Source organism: Anopheles arabiensis, chromosome 2 (genome assembly GCF_016920715.1).
Source record: "Anopheles arabiensis isolate DONGOLA chromosome 2, AaraD3, whole genome shotgun sequence".
NCBI lineage: Eukaryota > Metazoa > Arthropoda > Insecta > Diptera > Culicidae > Anopheles > Anopheles arabiensis.
In genome coordinates, this window is record NC_053517.1 from 69,639,771 (window position 1) to 69,659,410 (window position 19,640).

The 19,640-nt window shown below is 40.3% G+C and overlaps 2 protein-coding genes across 2 annotated transcripts; both read left to right on the forward strand.

Moving 5' to 3' along the window:
- Positions 1-240: 240 nt before the first annotated feature.
- Positions 241-6,181, forward strand: LOC120894180 (golgin subfamily A member 3-like). The gene is made up of 10 exons (XM_040296615.1): positions 241-503; positions 574-699; positions 765-889; positions 943-994; positions 4,355-4,407; positions 4,468-4,519; positions 4,606-4,700; positions 4,781-4,832; positions 4,915-5,063; positions 5,136-6,181. Exons 4-10 carry the CDS (start codon positions 964-966, stop codon positions 5,238-5,240), a joined length of 537 nt encoding a protein of 178 aa, XP_040152549.1. The 5' UTR covers positions 241-503; positions 574-699; positions 765-889; positions 943-963; the 3' UTR covers positions 5,241-6,181.
- Positions 6,182-9,949: 3,768 nt separating this feature from the next.
- LOC120893680 (optineurin-like) lies at positions 9,950-12,251 on the forward strand. The gene is made up of 11 exons (XM_040295702.1): positions 9,950-10,275; positions 10,343-10,421; positions 10,502-10,665; positions 10,733-10,784; positions 10,879-10,919; positions 10,976-11,027; positions 11,097-11,224; positions 11,354-11,405; positions 11,480-11,628; positions 11,692-11,858; positions 11,930-12,251. Exons 1-11 carry the CDS (start codon positions 10,036-10,038, stop codon positions 12,060-12,062), a joined length of 1,257 nt encoding a protein of 418 aa, XP_040151636.1. The 5' UTR covers positions 9,950-10,035; the 3' UTR covers positions 12,063-12,251.
- The last annotated feature ends 7,389 nt before the right edge of the window (positions 12,252-19,640 follow it).

Here is a 19,640-nt window from a genome sequence, read left to right on the forward strand (position 1 = left end):
AAAGATCACAAATTTGTTTTCATTCAATTGGGTTCATTTTACATGTTCTAACAATCATATACAACAAGCATTTCCAAACACATCATGTTTATTAACTTTTTTTTAAACCGAGTGGCTCGTACAATGAGTGCATAATGAGTGTTGCGCATATTTTTTTAAATACAATGTTGTTACACGCATGCGTGATTCTAAAGATTGGAAAGCGAAACAAAGTGCTCAAAACACTCTATTTCCCACTGTCATTCTACAAACACGTATATTAATTGATTCAGCTTTCTTATCACATCAAACATTGAGTACTTTCCGGTGTTGTCGACGCTGCTAAAAGATAAACCAAAATTTCAAACAATATTATGGATTTAGATGCGATTGATGTGGTAGAAATTGAGAGTGAAAATTCTGGTGATGATAAAAATGTTGATTCCAAGTCAATATTAAATGATCAAAGTGATAAAGATCTTGAAGACAATGAAGAGGAAAGAAACGAGGAAATTAAAACAGCTGTAAAGTATCAATGGGAGCGACTGTTTTTATTTTATTTTTAGAGCTAATAATTTTGTGTTTCGATGGTAGGAGGTGAATCAATTACACATGATGAACAATTAGAAGAAGGATTTTGTGATTGGATAGTAAAAAGTCTGAGCTGTGTGAGTTGTATAACCTGTACCGACTGCCCTGACCGCTTTGGAAAAAACTGTTGTGAGTCATGATGGAAAATATTTCTTTACATGTTACGCTTAGTTTTCTTCTTCTCATAACTCCAGGTTCATTATGCAAGTGGGACTTAGATATCAATTTAAATGCAACAAATCAGAACACCAATCCATCGCAACCAGTGGCAAATAAGCGCGATGAATCGCTTTCGCAAGATAAAGAAACGATTAAAAATGTAAGTATTTTTTTATCGTAAATACACTGGTTTAAATACTCAATTACTTTCAGTTGGAAAACAAAATTGAAAAGATGAAAAAGATGCAACAAGTTAAACATAATGGTAAGTAGTGTAAACATAATTGCTATAAACAAACTACAAATGTCCAATGGTACTGTCACGTTTTTCATATAGAAATTGCTGCAATATAATCATAAAAAACCGTCCCTCCTGAATAAAAAAGCATAAAATATTCAACATTTACACCGGACAATATAGTCTACTCATGGCTCCTCACACTTTTTTATTACCTGAAAATTTTAAATTTATATTGAATTATTATGTTTAATTATCTACCTCGTAAGCGAACCAATATCTTCGCCTATGATTATATCCAATGCTTAATTTTTATCCTAGCACCTAAAGTAAACTCACCGTGGTCCCCAAAGAATTCCATAAATATTTTATTTACTTACTTACTTATCCGGCGCTACAACCGCTTTGCGTTCTTGGTTAAATATTCTATACTAGTTAAAATAAACATGAAAAGAAGGAAAATACAAAATGCAGTATATTATTCATTATTATTATTTATTAACCAATAATAGGTACGCCAATTTTTGACTTCACCCGTTTATATTTAACTTAAATTTAATTGTTCTTAACGACATATGGCAAAATAAGGAGGACATAAATAAACGGCCTACTTTATATTAAAATCTTATTGAACAAAGCGTAAGCGTTCTCTGTGCTGGTAAAGCTTATTGAAAGTGCGTAACATAGCAATTATTGGATCTTTTGTATTGTTCGTATTGTGTGTGTCTAACCATTGGAGTGCAGAAGCGTCTGTTGTTTCGGGTCTCGGAGTACTGACATTAAATGGGTCCAATATATCTGATGCATTAATATTGTCGCGAAGCACTCCAGCAACAAACCGCGCTTGAGCATTTATTCGTCTTCTAGTTAGCGTTTTTATACAAAATATATACAAAATTTCACTATTTTACAAAATTTCTGCATCAGGAGATGCTGCGACACTTCCATATTCTAATGTTGGTCGGACAAGGGTACAATACAACGACTTGATACACATAGGATCATCAAAGTCTTTAGTAATCTTGAGTATTAATCCTAATGCCCTGTTTGCGCGCCGAATCATCCTGTCGTGAAACTATCTGAAATAGGGTAAATGTACCTATAGTGGTGGTAGTACCAATAGTGGTGCTATTGCTCTAAAATGCGGTTCATAGGGCAAATTAAAAGTAATGAAGTTATTTACGTTAGTGTGAAATGTTCTTTAGCCTTTTACAAAGGGTTTAAAAGTTAAATGGGGCCATTCCGTTACTTAGTGACCGAAAAATCCATTATTTTGTGAAATGTGTCAACATTTTTCCAAAATCCTTAGGATTTCATAACGAAACTCATTTTTCTGTTAACATTCTAAAAGACCACATAACCACGCAATTACTAGTTTTTCAACATAGCTGTTATGTAATGTTATTGTTTTACTAAATTTATTTGCCTTTTGACCATATTTATGCATTTTTAAGTGTTTTTTACCATAGTGCCATTATAGGTACACAAAACAGGAATGTTCCTATAGTGGTTATAGTTATAAAATCAATAAAAACAGGTCGTTTTAGATTTTTTGAGGAAATTTTTGACATATCGTACTGTTTTCACTAAAATAAGCAACAGAAATGAGTTTTATGTAAGTAATGTACCAAACAAAGGCCAAAATTCGCTTATCTTGCTGAATGAAAAATTGACTTCAAATCAAGCACACTCTTCCGGGTGTAGGTTGACAACAGGTCAGATGCAGTACTTTAGTGAATAGTTTCATTAATCAAATTTATACATTTTTTACGATCAAATTACGCAAGAAACCAATATTATGGCAGTAATCCTTGCTATTCATACGAAAACAGCTTCGAAACTAAGTTTCATTGATATTACACACCGTTTTTTATGCATCTTTGTTTACCACCACTATAGGAACACAATACGACGACTATAGGAACCATACCACCATTATAGGTACAACAAAGCAATCACAAAAATATGTATTTTTTCGTAAAATTGATGTGTTTCATGATAAAAATGGTTGTGATTGCAAAGATAAAACATATTCCAAAACATATTTGTTAAAATATTCAGAAATTGTCCTTCCTGTCACTTTAAATCCATTAAAACACATCGGTACCTCTACAAATTGCACCACTATTGGTACCTTTACCCTACAAGTTATCATCCAAAATTATTCCTAGGTTCCTAGGCGCGTTAATAATTCACTATCGAGTTTGTTTGGTCTGTATCAACAATCATTAAGATGTGATAAATGTTATTCATATCTTATGATGTTCATTCTCTTGTGATACCATAACAATTGCACATAGCCGAAAAGGGGGGCTGATTGAACACTCAAGCAAGAAATAAAATAATTCTAAAACTATGTTATTATTAAAGACCTTCTCAACGTTATGATTTCCTTCAAGCGTTGTCGTATTCAGAATAGTTTTCGTAGTATACGTCTGTTGCGAATCCGCAAAACAACTGAATTGTTAAAACTACAGCTATGTACAACCAAATTTTTGCGTTAATAATTGTTTTCCATGGAGCTGCACACTCTAGACTCCTTAAACCTAAAAATGAAAATATGATGTATGTGAGTATGTAATACAGGGTTTTACAAGTCATTTTGCAATGTGTGCTGCATATTTTGTCGAGCACGAAATTTACTTTGACTCCTAGTGCGTACTTGGACTGGGCCAATGTTAATTTTGACAGCCCTATCGCGGTGCAGGTTTTCCTATGTTTTCTATATTATTTTACACTTTTTGACACATTTGATGCACAAAAACGGAAAGAAGAAGACTTAAGCTTTAAAATGATGGGTCGTTTGACCCATAACTCGTTTTACAGGGTTTCGAATCATATAAGGGAATAGTTCAATCACTTAGGGGAATGTTGCAAGCAAGCTGTGGAGCTGTCATCAGACTGTGGGTGCCGGTGTAAAAAGCTTCAAATTGATACCGATGTTGTTTTTTCAAAAACATCATTTGGAGTTATTTTCGTGTGGGAATCTGCTGTACACATGATAAACTAAATAAATCCTGCTGTGGAGCCATAATTAAACATGATAAGTTAGTAAGATTGACGAAAATATTTTAAGGTATTTACAGCGACACCCACTGTCTGATGACAGCTCCACAGTACGCTTGCAAAATTCCCCTAATCGATTGCAACATTCCCCTAAGTGATTGAAAACATCCACAGCTTGCATGCAATATTCCCATACCGATTTGCAACATTCCCCTAAGTGATTGAACTATTCCCTTATATGATTCGAAACCCTGTATTCGCTGAGTCATTAGCGTGGTAACATTGCAAAATGACTTGGTAAAACCCTGTATTACTATAACATAAGTTTTTTTGAGCATCTACTTTATGTACCACGTTTACTGATGGAAAAAATTTTTACAGAATGTATACGATTGAAAACTAAAATTGGAGAACTGTCGGAGGTAATAACGAAGGTATCGGTTGATTGAACAAAACGAAAAGAAAAAGATAAAAATGCCTTTTTTTAATTTCAGTTGGAAGGGCAGCTTTCGACAGTAAAGACCGATAATGCTCGCTTGCAAACAGGTCAGTAAGAAAGTATTTATTGAAAAGAAGTTGTATTGTTTTGATCAATTCAAACTAAATTAATAATCTACCATTCGATTACATAGATTTGCTTGAGTGTCAGAAACAAAATGTAGATCATAAGACAGAAGTTAACCGACTTGAATTGGAACTCACAAAAGCTGCTTCAGAGTTGATTAGGGTATGGTTTTTGATTTAATAACGATAAATGGTACTCATTTCGAGGATTACAATAAGTGTTAAACATATTTTCGATTGTAGCAATCAATGAAGACACAGGATCTGGAGGAAACTTTGGAAAGCTGTAGAACAGGTCAGGATCTCGCGTTCTATAGATATATTCACCTAAAACTTTGTTAACAAGACTACTATTAAAATTACCATTTAATTTGCAGAACTTAATCAAATTTCAAAACAACGCAAGGATCTAAGTAGAGCTTTCGATAAGACGGATGATCAGCAACGTTTAAAAATGAAAAACCTGCACGAAACCTTGCAGAAATCGGAGTATGAGAAAGCTGAATTGGATGGCCAAATCAGACGGGTAAAATCATTCCACACTGTAATCTTTAGATGTAAGCATTTACACTATTTTCAACTTGTTGAAAACTAATAGCGTCATTGTGAATTGCAAGCTGCAATAGCACGGGAACATCAGGCTTTACGTGACAATGCGCTACTGCAACAGAAGCTGACAGCGCTTGAAAATCAATCAAAATAAAACCCATACAGTTTGGAGTTCCCACTGCAAAGGCAAATTTCGTCTAAAAATTCAATATTATATATATTGTATCTAAGTCCTTAAACAAAAGTGTTTATTCAACACATAGAATTGCGATTGTAAGAAAAGCCGTATTGTATATGGCATCTAAAATCGCTATATAGACCGTTCTTGAGCATTGTTGGCAAAATTGATAGTATTCCAGGACGATGATATAGAGCCGCTAGTCTGTTTATGTATTAAAATTATTGAAAATTGTAGAATGTTAAGAGATTGTTTTCATTACAGTAAACGAAGCATTTATTATGAAACCATCACGAATCTCTAGTGTGCGTTATCTGGAACGTTTAGGAAACTTGTTGATCGGTCGTTTTAGGGAAACAGAATACTAATGCAAATTTCCATGTTGATGTTACTGTATTCGTACTTGTGTTCGTGTTATATTATGCCATATAAATTTACTCTTGCTCAGAAGGAAAGGTCGAAAATGATCACAGCGAAAGTTTCGAGAAATTTATATTGTTCATTCTACTTCTTTGGCACAACAACCGCTGTCGGTCAAGGCCTGCTGCTGCTGCCTGTACCCAACTAGTGAATTGGAGCTATATTGTTCATTAGCTAGCAAATATAAAATCATATTTTACATTATTCTTCATCGGTTAAATTATGTTATATTTATATCTTAATTTGTATATTGCTATTGTGATTCATTGCTAGTGCCAGTTTCATTCAAAGTATGCAGTGAATGACAACAATAACTGTTGAGTAATTACTATCCTTCTTCTCATCGTATGTTGTTTTCATAGGCCAAAATTAAATTAAAAAAAATAAATAAATAAATAAAATATCGAAATGTCAAATAAAATGTAAGAAATGTTTATCGGGTATCAAGTAAATATGCCGGTAATATGTTTATATCACGCACCGACTGAGCCTGCGGATATGCCAGCTTAGTTATCTTATTTATTTATTATAGAGTATCGAGCCTCCATGGCCTACATACACAATTAAAACTAATGTCTTATAAACTATGTGTTCCTAAAATTAGACGTAATGCAATCTCGAATGACGCTAGTACATTTCGGTACACTAAAGGACAGGTCTACAAAATTTGAAAATAAATTAAAATTCTTGGACATTAATAACAACGGATCCCTAGCACAGAAAAGACGATAACGAAAGTCAGTTATTAAAAATTGTCGAGTTCTTAAAGGTCTAGTAGGGACATACAAATTTACATGACTTAGCAATAGAGGTGCATCGATTCTTCCGGTTAATAGTTTGAACATAAAAATTCCTTGGGCAACCATTCTTCTCTTTTCCAAAGTTTCAAGCCCTAACAACTGACACCTCGTATGATAAGCTGGTAGCACGTCGTTATGTCTCCACGGAAGCCGCTTAATAGCTACCCGGGTAAATTTTCGCTGGATCCTCTCAAGCCTCTCAATTCTAGTGACTTGCTCCGGAAACCAAGCAACTGAAGCGTACTCAATCAAAGGACGAACAAGGCAACAGTAAAGTGATTTTAAACAGAGAGGGTCATGAAACATTTTGCTACTTCTAATTATGTGTCCAAGAGTCCTGTTAGCCCTAGCAATTACGTCGTCAAATTGTTTGTCTAAAACAAGTTTCGTGTCTAATATAATGCCTAAGTCCCTAACAGTTTCAGATCGAGGCAATAAAGTGTCAGAAAGAATATAATTAAAACATAATGGAGTTCTCGCGCGAGTAAACGAAATGACCGAGCACTTACTAACATTGAGTGACAAACAGTTTAAGGAACACCAAAGGTTAAAAACAGAAAGAAAGCCTTGTAATCGGAGACAGTCAATAGAACTACGCACAGGAAAGTACATTTTAAGGTCATCTGCGTACAGTAGCACCGGGCAGTCAGGTATAGCGTAAACAATGTCATTAATAAAGAGATTAAATAATAGAGGCCCTAAAATGCTGCCTTGAGGAACACCAGAGACCCTGCTAAATTCACTAGAGATGCAATCTCCAATCTTAATACGTACTGAACGACGCGACAGATACGAATTCAGCCACCTAACTATGCTGATATGAAAACCAAGTTTTAAAAGTTTGCTAGTCAAGGTATGGATATTGACGCTATCGAAAGCAGAGTGAAAATCAGTGTAAACAGTATCTACTTGGAACCCTTTGTCTAGCTGCTTGTAAGTAAAATGCAAGAACTGCACTAGGTTTGTGACGGTAGCACCATATGCTAAATAGGTTGATGGCGTGTTAAAGATTGATGCAGTCTTTGGTATCGTTGATAGGAGATACGGGGGTGCCTCAAGGGAGTAACCTTGGACCCTGATGCCCACCTACTATACGTGGACGACGCGTAACTGTTCCTGCCGATCCGCGTCCGGTCTGATCAACTCCGCCTTCAAGCCACTCTAAGTGCTTTCCAGTCCTGATGCTCTAGGAGTGGTCTTTTATTGTGCCCCTTAGTGTTTGAGTATGCGCGATTATGTTCGAGTGTGTCAGAGACCTAGGAGTGCCCCTTGATGAAAAGTTGAGCTTCCACGTCCTGCTAGAGCACGTTGTCACTAAGGGAAGCCAATTGATCGGCTTACTAAAACAAATTGCACGTGACATCATTGACCCGGTCTCTGCATCAAGACGCTGTACTGCGCTTTGGTGCGGTCAGTGCTGGAATACGCTTCGGTAATATGGTGGCCTTCAGCTGCTCGTCTCCTGGCATGTTTTGCGTCGATCCTGCGCAAGTTCACGCGGTTCGCTTTGCGCTCCTCGAGTGTCCAACTGGGCTATGAGGGGCGCTGTGCGCTGCTTGATCTGGAGTCTTTGAAGCAACGGATCTGCAACGCCCAGAAGCTGTTTGTCGCGGAAATTTTTGACAATCGGATCGACTCGCCGACGCTTCTTTCGAGGCTCAACTGATCCGTTTATTCGTATGTGCCGTGTAGTGATGGGTAAAGTTGGCAAAAATCCGGAATCGACTCCGATCCGACTCCGATAAATTCGGAATCGACTCCGGAAGGTACATCCGCGCTGCAATATCCGGAGTCGTTCGGAATCGTCCGAAAGGCCCGGAGTCGTCCAGAATCGCCCGGAGTCGGAGTCGTCCGGAATCGCCCGGAGTCGGAGTCGTCCGAAATCGTTCGGAGTCGTTCGGAGTCGTCCGGAGTCATTCGGAGTCGTTCGGATTTGTTCGGAGTCGTCCAGAGTCATCCGGAGTCGTCCGGAGTTACCCGGAGTGGGAGTCGTTCGGAGTCGTCCGGAGACGTCCGGAGTCGTCCGGAGTCGTTCGGAGTCGTCCGGAGACGTCAGGAGTCGTTCGGAGTCGTTCGGAGTCTTTCGGAACGACTCCGAACGACTCCGAACGACTCCGAGCGACTCCGGACGATTCCGGAAGACGGAACGACTCCGAACGACTCCGAACGACTCCGAGCGACTCCGGACGATTCCGGAAGACTCCGGACGACTCCGGACAACTCCGAACGACTCCGACTCCGGGCGGATCTAGTGGTTCCATTTTTCCAGAGGCAGAATAGAACTAACAATAGTTGGAGTCGGATCGGAGTCGTGGGTGCGCTCCATACAGCACATCACTAGTGCCGTGAGTTTAATGTCATTTGTGGTCGTCATCAACCTGACATGTCGCGCGCTAGGTTCGATGACTGAAGCTTTAATGTAATGAACGTAAACGGAATCGCTTCAATCGGGCCACTCGCGGTCCGTTGAATTTTAATTTTCAGATAACAAATTTTTGCGTTCTGGAACATGGTTTGTTGGTTCCTTTTCCCCTTGACGGCCCTACGCCCTACGTTGTGTTTTTTGTATCTTCGCTGATCGCCAAAGGAAACAAACTCAAAAGAACGCGTCCGCCTCGTATCGAGTTTCATGCGCTAGTACCGCTTTATTCACACACTTGACTTCAAACTGTCGATTGGCAGTGCTGCCAGAAAATACATTTAGCTCATACAGGCAGTAACCCCGAGATACACGGTTAATGTAGAGCGAAAACGGCCGCAAAATACCGCTAATGCCAACTCGAATCGCGTAAAATCCCAACTCGAATCTGGAAAATGTATAATGGGTGACAAGACAGCCAACATACATTTTCCAAATTCGAGTTGGGATTTTACGCTTTCAAAACCTAGTGTTACCAAATCGAAAAGAGTTTACGGATTCGAATTGTATGTACGATGTTGACAATCGTTTAACGTGTTCGAAAAATAGTGTTACGATGTTGAGCGGGCTTGAGAAACCCTGTAACTTGGGTATATCAATCCCAATCACCTATAGCTAAGTCTGCTAGGTTTTATATTGGTTCTACAATTTTTACTTTCCACTGATTATTTGATGATTTATCGGTATTTGATTTTGACTTTACTATACAAAATTTTTAAAAGGTTTTCCGCAATCCATTTTTTATTTTTAAGCCTCAACCCTTCTAAAGCCGCTAAGCCTTCTCTAAAGACCAAATTTTCCTTTGGTTTCCTTTTTTTGGAAGGGGAAGTTTCCTTCATATTGAAAATTGAAATTTTGTGACAAATGTCAGCAAAGTTTGTGTATCCATATTAATAAAGTACAAGGTGTGCCAAAATTTCAGAACGAAAAGCATATTTTGACAGGCTGTGAGTTTGGGATGCGTAAAACGGTTGCGTTGAACTATTTTCGCCACAAGTTGACTTACGCATGCGCATCACGAAGGAATGCTAATGTTTACGGGAAGCTGCAACGAGTCAGTTTGCCGTCGGTGTATCACGCAGTACGGTTGCACGATTAATAAATAAACCAAAGTGGTGTTTTCACCTTCAATATGGCTAGCAAACACATTCTAGAACGGGCGGAAACTGCTCTAGAGTTAGCGCAAGAGTTTCTGCTCGAGGCGGAAGATGAAATGTTCGACGAGGATGAAATTGATGAGGAAGAAAACGAGAGCGAAACTTGTGATAAGAAGGAAAATGAAGCAAATACCCCAGTGGAAGGTGAAAATGCAGATGACGAAGAAAAGGGACGTAAAGGCAATGCAAATGGCAAAGAAAAAGACTCAACTACGGTAAGGTGGAGCCGAGCAATTAATATGGTAGTTTGAATTTAACCATGAGTGTGTGATTTATTTGCAGGAGCCTAAAAGCAAGAAATCGTCCAAAGGTATGGGCAAAAAGTTGAAAAGTTTGATGGGCGTAGTAATGCAACCGCTTGGTGAGTCATTGTGGTTTACGTCTGATAGAAAAAAAAGACCCGCGTCAAGTACACCAACCGCTGCTCTTTACTGTGTTTAGGTTCAAAGGTGAACTGGAAAATAGATTTCAACTTGGGAGTAAATGCATCAAACCAGAAGGACAAAAGCGAGAACAAAGTGGATTCTAAAATCGAGAAAGCCGACACTCCGCGCAATCCAAAGAAGAGTGAACAGTTGTCTGAAAATGATAAAAAGATTGCAAGCGTGAGTATTTTGTGGGACTCCATTCAAGTCGATAGTAGAAGTGGTTGATTTTCTGCACTTTTTCTAGCTGGAAAACGAAAATAAACGATTGGAAAAGATTGCACATAAATTTCTTGACGGTAGGTACTCTCATTAACCCACACTATTGACTATCAATTTGATATCTGTAAATGTCTGTTAAATGAAATTATTTTACACAATTCACTGTTACAGAGTGTATTCGACTAAAAACAAGAGTCGGAGAGCTTTCAGAGGTAGTAAAGCGTGTAATACTTAGACAGAAAATTCTACACAACGATTATGTTTGCAGGTGGAAGCACAACTTACGGCGGTAAAAGCTGATAACGAGCGGCTCAAAGCAGGTTAGCGGGTAAATGTCTAAAAATACTGCATTTAAATGAAAACTTCTTCACTTTTATTCCATTAAACAGAATTGCTTGAACATCAAAAGCTTCGCCAAAGCTTGACAGAAAACTTAGCAACCCAAACTGAAGAACATCGGAAGGAAGTCAAACGACTTGATGAAGAGCTTAGAACGGCTAAGACCGACTTCACAAAGGTAAGGGATGGTGTGTTTTTTGTATGCTTATTGTATGATACAATAAATATACAAAATTGTAAAGCGTAGCCCTGTAACCGGGCCAAATTAAGTAGAATGATAAAGTTAACCAAACCCCTTTGTTCACAGCTAAAATGCAAAAGCGAAGAACAAGGGCAGGAAATACTTCGCTCGAGAAAAGGTGAGCAAAGAAGTTGATGTGAGTAGCAAGGTTGCTTGTACCGTAGTTAAATGAGAACTTTATTTCATCCATAGAACTGGAAGCACTTTCAAAACAGCATGTGAATCTTAAGAAAGAGATGGATTGTAAAGCGGAGCAGTATCTTTTAGAAGTGACGAAGCTCAATGAAAGCTTGCAACAGACAGAAACGGAAAAAAGTGAGCTGAATTTGCTTCTTGAAAAGGTATTAAATTCAAACAACGGATTGCATTTATCACAGTAAAAATTAATCAATACTTCTTTTCAGCTTAAAGCTGATTTGCAAATTGCATATGAGCACAACACAAACGCAAACACACAAAACGCGCAATTGCAGCAGAAGATGAGAGCGATGGAAAATGATAAAAACATGTTAGGGTTACAGTATGAAGCTTCCAACGCTAAAGTGTCTGAGTTGCGTCGTGCGATACATGTGTAAGGAGATTGGGAGGGAACATTCCAGATGAACTATTTTATATATTCACAATTTTTACTTTTTATTTTAGTTTGGAATCAAACGCTTTTACAACGACTACGGCACAAACGTCAAGTGATGGTTCGTTCTCTTGCCCCATATGCGGAGCCCAGTTCACCAGTTTGGCCAATATGCAGCTCCATGCAGAGGATTGTAATGCATAAATGTGCAATGTGGTTCAGCATTTTCGTAACTTTATTTTGAAGTGATCGTAACATTATCCAACACAATTATAAATTCAGGCGATTATTTTAAGTTCTAAGAAGAATAACAAAGATTGTTGGAAGTTTAAAAGATACTTTCAAAGGAAATTATTTAATCGATATAAAATCTGATCCTCTAATTGTTTAAAACTAACGAAACATACGATACAAATGTCTTGTTGATAGTGTTAAATCGTTCCGTTAAATGTCGAACGATAAATCCAATTGCCCATAATTAAATGACGTGCCCCAGCCATCGTATCCTACCAACCTTCGCCATCGTCAGGATACTCGGTTGGCCGTACAGCTCAGCAAGCTCTTGGTTCATTCTTCTCGCCATCTTTGGTGTCCGCTTTGCCGCTTTGGTGTCAGGATGTTTAAACCACCAGAAAACAAGATTTTGTACTGCTTTCATTCTCGTTCTTTCGCCAGTTTTTTCATTAATGATCGCGACAACCCATTCATGAAATAAAACTTCCGGAAATATAAACAATACAAGTTGTACAGCTTAAGATCGGCAGTAGTCAAATTAGATCAACAAGGGTGCACATGATTGAAAATTTATTTTGTTCGTGGATTTAACCAATTTTACATATTTTATGCCAAAAATGTTCTCAAATGTGTTGTTTTACCTTCAGTTTGGATTCTACATTGTTGAATTGCTCGAAAATTACCTTTTTCATGCATTTATGAGAAGTGTCCATCTTACCCGCTGTTGCTACGGGTGTAGCTTTATGTTTATTTTAGTTGCTGCTACAGAATTTTTGTAACTGTCGCTCGCGTATTCAGGGTTCCGCCGATCAGTTCAAAAATTGGTCTGTCTTTCTTCCTAAATAATTTGCAACTAAGCGCCGTCTTCAATGGCGCTTTGTTTCAGACCAGCTGATCTACTTGACCCTAAGTAACCTCGCTTAGCGACCTGTGTCGAACTTTTCCCTTATTGGCCCTATTTAACAGCTCAGCCAGTTGTCTCATTTTTGGGGATATCTGTTCGTCCTTATCTAACTCACAACGCCATCTGGAGTTTCTTTTACGAATTATTCGAGCTGTCCTTGACAGCTCGTTGTTTTGTAAATATTGCGGCAGCTAATCTGCACGAGGTGCACATCGTGCCAACACCCCACCCCGTAAATCCTTAGTAAAGCAGGATTTACTCAAATTCTGCACGATGTACATATTTTCGGCTTTCGATATGATTTTAGATATCGCATTAGCGTTCGTTTATAGACAGCCACCTCCCTATCCTGCCAGTATAAAAGTTGTGTTGTTGGCAGCCTCTCCTCATTCTCAACGCGTGCTTTGTGCCTTTCGTATTTCTTATTCATACGATTTCGCATCCCTACGATCAACCCAGCAATCAACCTTCTCCTATCTACAAGCGGTGTTACTTTTCGCCGATTTTCTCTACCGATTGCTTGTTGAATGCAAAACCACACATTCATTTGGTCCGTACATCTGTTCTGCAACGCGCATGGTGTATACATAACCCTACTTCTGTTTGTATCGGTGAGTGTATGTGTGCGTTCACTAATCTGTTCATTCTTCTCTTTTAGAGTCGTTGTACGCAGGAATTGTACGCCGTTATTAATGCACCGCACTAGCTTCTGTCTGAATGTGGCCCCGACGAAGCTGCCGAAACTGTAGCCCGACCATCTCAACCGGCTTCTATCGCTAGCCGGTACGCCAGTGCTGCCTATCTCGGGTTGTGCTGTCAGATCGGTGTGTATCGTTTCGATCATCAACTTCGGCTCCCCTTTCAGGAACGGCGGTATCGACAGTCCCTGAAAGTGAGCAAAAGGGTTCATTAATGAGGTGAAGAAAAGTTCTTGAGGCGGCCAACTTAGCTTTATGCTACTACGAGTATTGGCGAACTCGTATTGCCTGTTGTCGCCTCCCGTCGCATTCGCCGATCCTTCCTTGCTCACGCTCGAACCATCTCTCGTCGCGCCTGCCGTAAAGCTGATCTCCGGAGGTTCTGGCTTACCGGTTTCACCGGCGCTTCGTGCCAGTATAGATTGCACCGGTGTTGTCGCTGGCTCTTCTTGGAGGGTGCTTATTTTTTCGATGGCTTGTTGTCCTTGTTGGTTTCTGGCGGACACTATGCGGAATGGTACCCTCGGTACCATGGATCTCAACGCATAAATGTTCGTCAACGGTTCTGCTCCTCCAGATTGGACCGTCTCATGAGGGAGCGTGTTGTCCCGCGTTTCGCAGCCTAGTTGTGTGCGTGCGTTGGCAGCAGAGCAGTTTTGTGGCTGGGAAGGTGGTTGCGCCGACGCGTGTTGTTCGGTACGAGCTGTTGCTTCCACGATTGCTACTGCCGCAGGGTTTGCTGGTACCGTTCCGATGCGCACTCTCTCAACCACTTCACAAACGTTCGCTGCTGCGTTACACTGCTGCTGCTCGCGTGCACTCTGCTTCATATTCGAGGAGCTATTTGCGAAAGATCGCTTCGATCTTTTTGCCTCCTCGATTTGAAGCATAATTCTTTCCTGTTTATGCTTCAGGTTCGCCATTTTAAGCTCGAATTCTTTCAGAGCTATTTCCTTCTCTAATTGTTGCACTTCGATAAGTCGTGCCAGTGCCGCTTGGATTCTCGCTTTTTTCGACGCGTTTGTGGTAGGGGGTATTTTTGCAGCTTGGATCGATGTGGGTGCCCATTCTTCTGTGGACAGCTTCTTACTCGCCGAGGTTTCGCCCTCGCTATATGCTGCTCTTTTGGCTATTTTTTCGCCGTCGCAGCTTTCAGCTGGCTTCCTCGTCTTCGCGATGGCTTCCATTGGGGTTTTTGGACACCTCTTCTCCTTGGCTTCGCACTTTACCGCCTGCTTCACACACAAATCGCACCTCCACATACGGGATTCAGCTATCGCGGTGGTGCCGACACACGCGTATTGGTACCACTTATGACATTTTTTGCACAGCACCATAGTCACGTTATTATGCCGCTCGCAGCCACCACGATTAAAACTCGTACTCATCGCGACGAACACTGGTAGGGACTTTATTTTCGAAGAAAATATCGAAACAATTTTTGAATGTTGCTACGGGTGTAGCTTTATGTTTATTTTAGTTGCTGCTACAGAATTTTTGTAACTGTCGCTCGCGTATTCAGGGTTCCGCCGATCAGTTCAAAAATTGGTCTGTCTTTCTTCCTAAATAATTTGCAACTAAGCGCCGTCTTCAATGGCGCTTTGTTTCAGACCAGCTGATCTACTTGACCCTAAGTAACCTCGCTTAGCGACCTGTGTCGAACTTTTCCCTTATTGGCCCTATTTAACAGCTCAGCCAGTTGTCTCATTTTTGGGGATATCTGTTCGTCCTTATCTAACTCACAACGCCATCTGGAGTTTCTTTTACGAATTATTCGAGCTGTCCTTGACAGCTCGTTGTTTTGTAAATATTGCGGCAGCTAATCTGCACGAGGTGCACATCGTGCCAACACCCGCAGTGTCCGTCTTTACCTACCTTCCCCTAGTTGAAAGCCTAAGGATGATTTTTAATGACTGTACAGTCTCTTCCTGAGATACGCGATTTGTGCGTTCCCGGGGCATCCGCGCAACACAAATACCCGCGTCTGTTGAATATCACGTTTTTCGGCCAAAACTTTTTTAAATGGGTAATGAGTATTAAATGAGTATTTTTGATTAAATTTAATATTTTTATACACTTTATCATTTATTTAAAATTCAGCAAGACAATTGTTATATTTATTGCTTTTGAGTGGTTCAACATTTTTGGCTAAAAGGCTATTTATTTTGCATTTGTAGCCAATTGTACTGTTTGACTCATGTCAAATTGTCAAATTAAAAAAACCGCGAGAGACGAAGCCCGCGTATCTCGGGAACGGACTGTAGTTTTAGAAATCACAGTCAGCAAAATTAATAAGTTAAAATTAATTAAATTAAGTTAAAGCCTGTACTGAAACCACACGAAATTATTTTTATGTATTCCAATAAATAAGTAACTAAATCTGTAATTTTAATTGTTAAGCTTTCAACACAGGAAAAATGTCCTTTATATCTGGTGTTGGGTGATTTTAATGAAAATAGAATTCTTTTATTCAGGAATGTGTTGTTGTGTTGTCTGCCCTACGTTGTGTTCTGTTCCATGCGGTTTTCAATCTGACACTTCCCAAGCAGCCGTCTTCCTACCTTTGACATTTCGTTCGTTAAATGTCATTAAGTTCGTTAATATTTTGAATTCGCTAACTTTGACGGTTGATCGTTAAATATTCCCAACATACCGGCCGCCTTGAAGTAATGTTTCAATAAAAACATTTTCAACAATCTAATCTTCACTATCTGGTAACAGACACACCCTTGATACAGGTCTCTTGTAAGTTCCCTTAGACGTCTTAATCGTCACTACTCTTACTACCTGATCACTACCTGGATGCACTCCTATTACTCTGCCTAAACACCATTCGTTTGGTGGTAAATCCTCCTTCACAATTACCATCTGACCTATCTCGATCTTCTTGCTTCGTAATCCCTTTTGACTGACGTTATGCAACTCACAAATGTACTCCTTCGACCATTGCTGCCAATGCCGTTGCACGAGCTGCTGCAGCTGCTCAAAGTGCTTCAAACGATTCTCGGGTGTTGTCACGTGATTAGCATCTGGTAACGTCAATAGAGCTTCTCCAATGAGAAAATGGCCAGGTGTCAATACGTTGAGCTCCTCTGGATCCTCCGATAAGGGTGTGAGTGGGCGCGAGTTAAGCTGAGCCTCGATCTGTGTCAACACGGTAGACATGTCAGCAAATGACAATCGCTGGGATCCAAACAGTTTGGTAAGCGTCTTCTTAGTCGACTTCACGGCCGCCTCCCATAGCCCTCCAAAGTTGGGTGCTCTCGGAGGTATGAAGTGCCAGGTGATTCCAAACTTCATCGTTTCTTCCCTTGTAGTTGCCTGGAAAGAGTCGTCGCTTAACAAACGAAAAAGATCATTAAGTTCACGCTGCGCTCCACGAAAATTCAAACCGTTATCCGTATAGACATCACTGGGATAACCACGACGCGAAATGAACCGTCTAAATGCCGCCAAAAATGCTGATGTTGTCATATCCTCAACCAGTTCGAGATGCACTGCTTTAGTACAAAAACATACAAAAACTGCTATGTATGCCTTCTGAGATGTTGCTCGACGGTGAACTGGTTTTAAATACACAGGGCCGCAGAAATCGATACCAGTCGTCAGAAATGGCCTGGCTGGTGTCACTCTCTTAACTGGTAGCTGGCCAATTGGCTGCGCAACTGGTGTTGAATTAGCCTTGAAACATGTTAAACAGTTTCGGTGTATGTAGTTTGCCAATATTCTGCCATTTAAAGGCCAAAAATCTTGCCTCATTGTTGCCAGGGTGATGCGAGGACCTCCATGCAGCGCCATCTCATGGTATGCCTTTGCAACAATTCGCGTAAAGTTGCCCTTTGCCGGAAGAATCATGGGATGTTTTGTGTTGTATCTGATGTTTGTTTGCCTAAGACGTCCTCCAACACGTAGGACACCTTCATCATCCAGAAACGGTCGCAACTTCCTTAGTTTTGATGTGCTAAGCAATTCTCCCTTTTCTTCTAATTCCCGCATCTCAACATGGAATTCAATTCGTTGTAAATCGACGACTAAACGTCGGATCGCTCTAATAAATTCGTTATATGTAATCGGACCGCTGACTAATGGCTCATTCCTGCATCTTTGAGCAAACCGGATACAATAAGCTGCCACTCTACCACATTTCCAGTAGGAGGAATAGCGATCCAGGAAAGGATGTTCTGCAACGCCCATCGTCATTACAGCCACTTGTCGCTTTCGCTCGAGTTGCGATTCATCGATGTCAGATTTCTCCTCAGGAAATGACCATGTGCACTCATTATTCGAGAGCCAGTGTGGCCCCTGGAACCATTCCTTAGTGAGTTGATTAGGTAAAGCACCTCTGGACAGGATGTCTGCTGGATTTTCACTTCCTTTCACATGTTGCCAATGATTTCCTTGGGTTAAGTCCTGTATCGTGGCGACTCTATTTGCCACGAAAGTCGCCCACGTATACGATGGAGATCTTAACCAGTTCAGCACAATGGTAGAGTCACTCCAGAAATAACTTTCTGTTATTGGTTGCTTCATAGCGATGCATGCAGTTTTCCAAAGTTTCGCTCCCAACACAGCAGCACAGAGTTCCAACCGTGGTAAACTCAACTTCTTAAGTGGCGCTACCTTAGATTTTGCTGCAAGGAGACCTATTTTCACTGTGCCTTCGCGATTTGTTACTCGGAGGTAAACGCATGCTCCATAGGCTACTTCGGAAGCATCTGCAAAAGAATGGATTTGCACATTGGTTTGATCAAGAAGCATCACATGCCTTGGAATCCGCATCTCCTTTACCAGGTACAATTGTTTCTTAAACAATTCCCATTGGTCAGCCAAATCCACCGGGATTGGATCATCCCATTCCTTTGTGGCTATCCACAAACGCTGCATCATGATTTTCGCCCAGGCGATAATTGGAGCAATTATGCCAAGCGGGTCGAATAATTTGGCTATGAACGAAAACACGTTCCGCCTGGTAGGAGGTTCATTTGACACATCGTCGAAATCTGCCGCTACTCCTAACGAATCAGTAGTTGGATCCCAATATACGCCAAGCGTTTTTACTTGATCCTCCGGTCCAATACTCACAAGCTTGCATTTATCTTTCTCCTCTGGAGACAGGTTTCGCAAAACCATTTTGTTATTTGAGTTCCACTTCCGTAAATGGAAACCTCCTTTCTCCAATAGTTGCCGCAACTCACTTACTAGCTGGACAGCTTCAGCGTCACTATTTGCTCCACCGATGTAGTCATCCACGTAGAATGATTCTTGTAAAGCCCTTTTACCTAATGGAAATCGCTCTCCTTCATCCGCCGCAAGTTGAAAGAGCACTCGAGTTGCCAAAAAGGATGATGACGTCAGGCCAAATGTGACTCTCTGAAGTTCGAAATGCTTTATCTCCTCTTGTTGAGAAGATCGCCATAAGATGCGTTGCAATGGTGTGTGTTCCTCATGAACCTTTACCTGCAAGTACATCTTCTCGATGTCCGCAATGAGTGCGATGGCATACGATCTAAATCGCACAATTAGATCAAAGAGTGTGTCTTGCAACACAGGTCCATTTAGGAGGCAATCATTTAGTGCAAAACCAGTTGAGGTTTTAGCGGAACCATCGAAAACCGGGCGCACTTTGGTGCTAGCACTGGATAATTTCACAACTGGGTGATGTGGTAAATAGCATGGCTTCACGTTGTCACCTTGTGACATGTCAGGAGATACCTTTACTAAATATCCCAGCTCTTGATACTGCTTTATCGTTGAGCAGTAATTTTCGTATAGTGCCACATCCCTCGACAATCGGTTTTCCAGTTGTAGAAATTTTTCCTTGCCTTATAAGGACTCCAATCCTTTCCCAACCTTTGAGCTTTATGGGAAGTTTTACTATGTATCGACCCGTTTCGTCACGAGAATGTGTTGTAACGAAACTTTGCTCACAATCTTTCTCTTCTTGGG

What these genes read in the sequence shown, in the direction of transcription:
- LOC120893680 (XM_040295702.1), top strand. Translation starts at nt 10,036, where the DNA reads ATGGCTAGCAAACACATTCTAGAACGGGCGGAAACTGCTCTAGAGTTA. An exon ending in ATGATAAAAAGATTGCAAGC is followed by an intron (nt 10,666 to 10,732) that starts GTGAGTATTTTG and finishes CACTTTTTCTAG; the next exon opens with CTGGAAAACGAAAATAAACG. An exon ending in CTAAGACCGACTTCACAAAG is followed by an intron (nt 11,225 to 11,353) that starts GTAAGGGATGGT and finishes CTTTGTTCACAG; the next exon opens with CTAAAATGCAAAAGCGAAGA.
- LOC120894180 (XM_040296615.1), top strand. Translation starts at nt 964, where the DNA reads ATGAAAAAGATGCAACAAGTTAAACATAATG. An exon ending in TAATGCTCGCTTGCAAACAG is followed by an intron (nt 4,520 to 4,605) that starts GTCAGTAAGAAA and finishes TCGATTACATAG; the next exon opens with ATTTGCTTGAGTGTCAGAAA. An exon ending in TGGATGGCCAAATCAGACGG is followed by an intron (nt 5,064 to 5,135) that starts GTAAAATCATTC and finishes GAAAACTAATAG; the next exon opens with CGTCATTGTGAATTGCAAGC.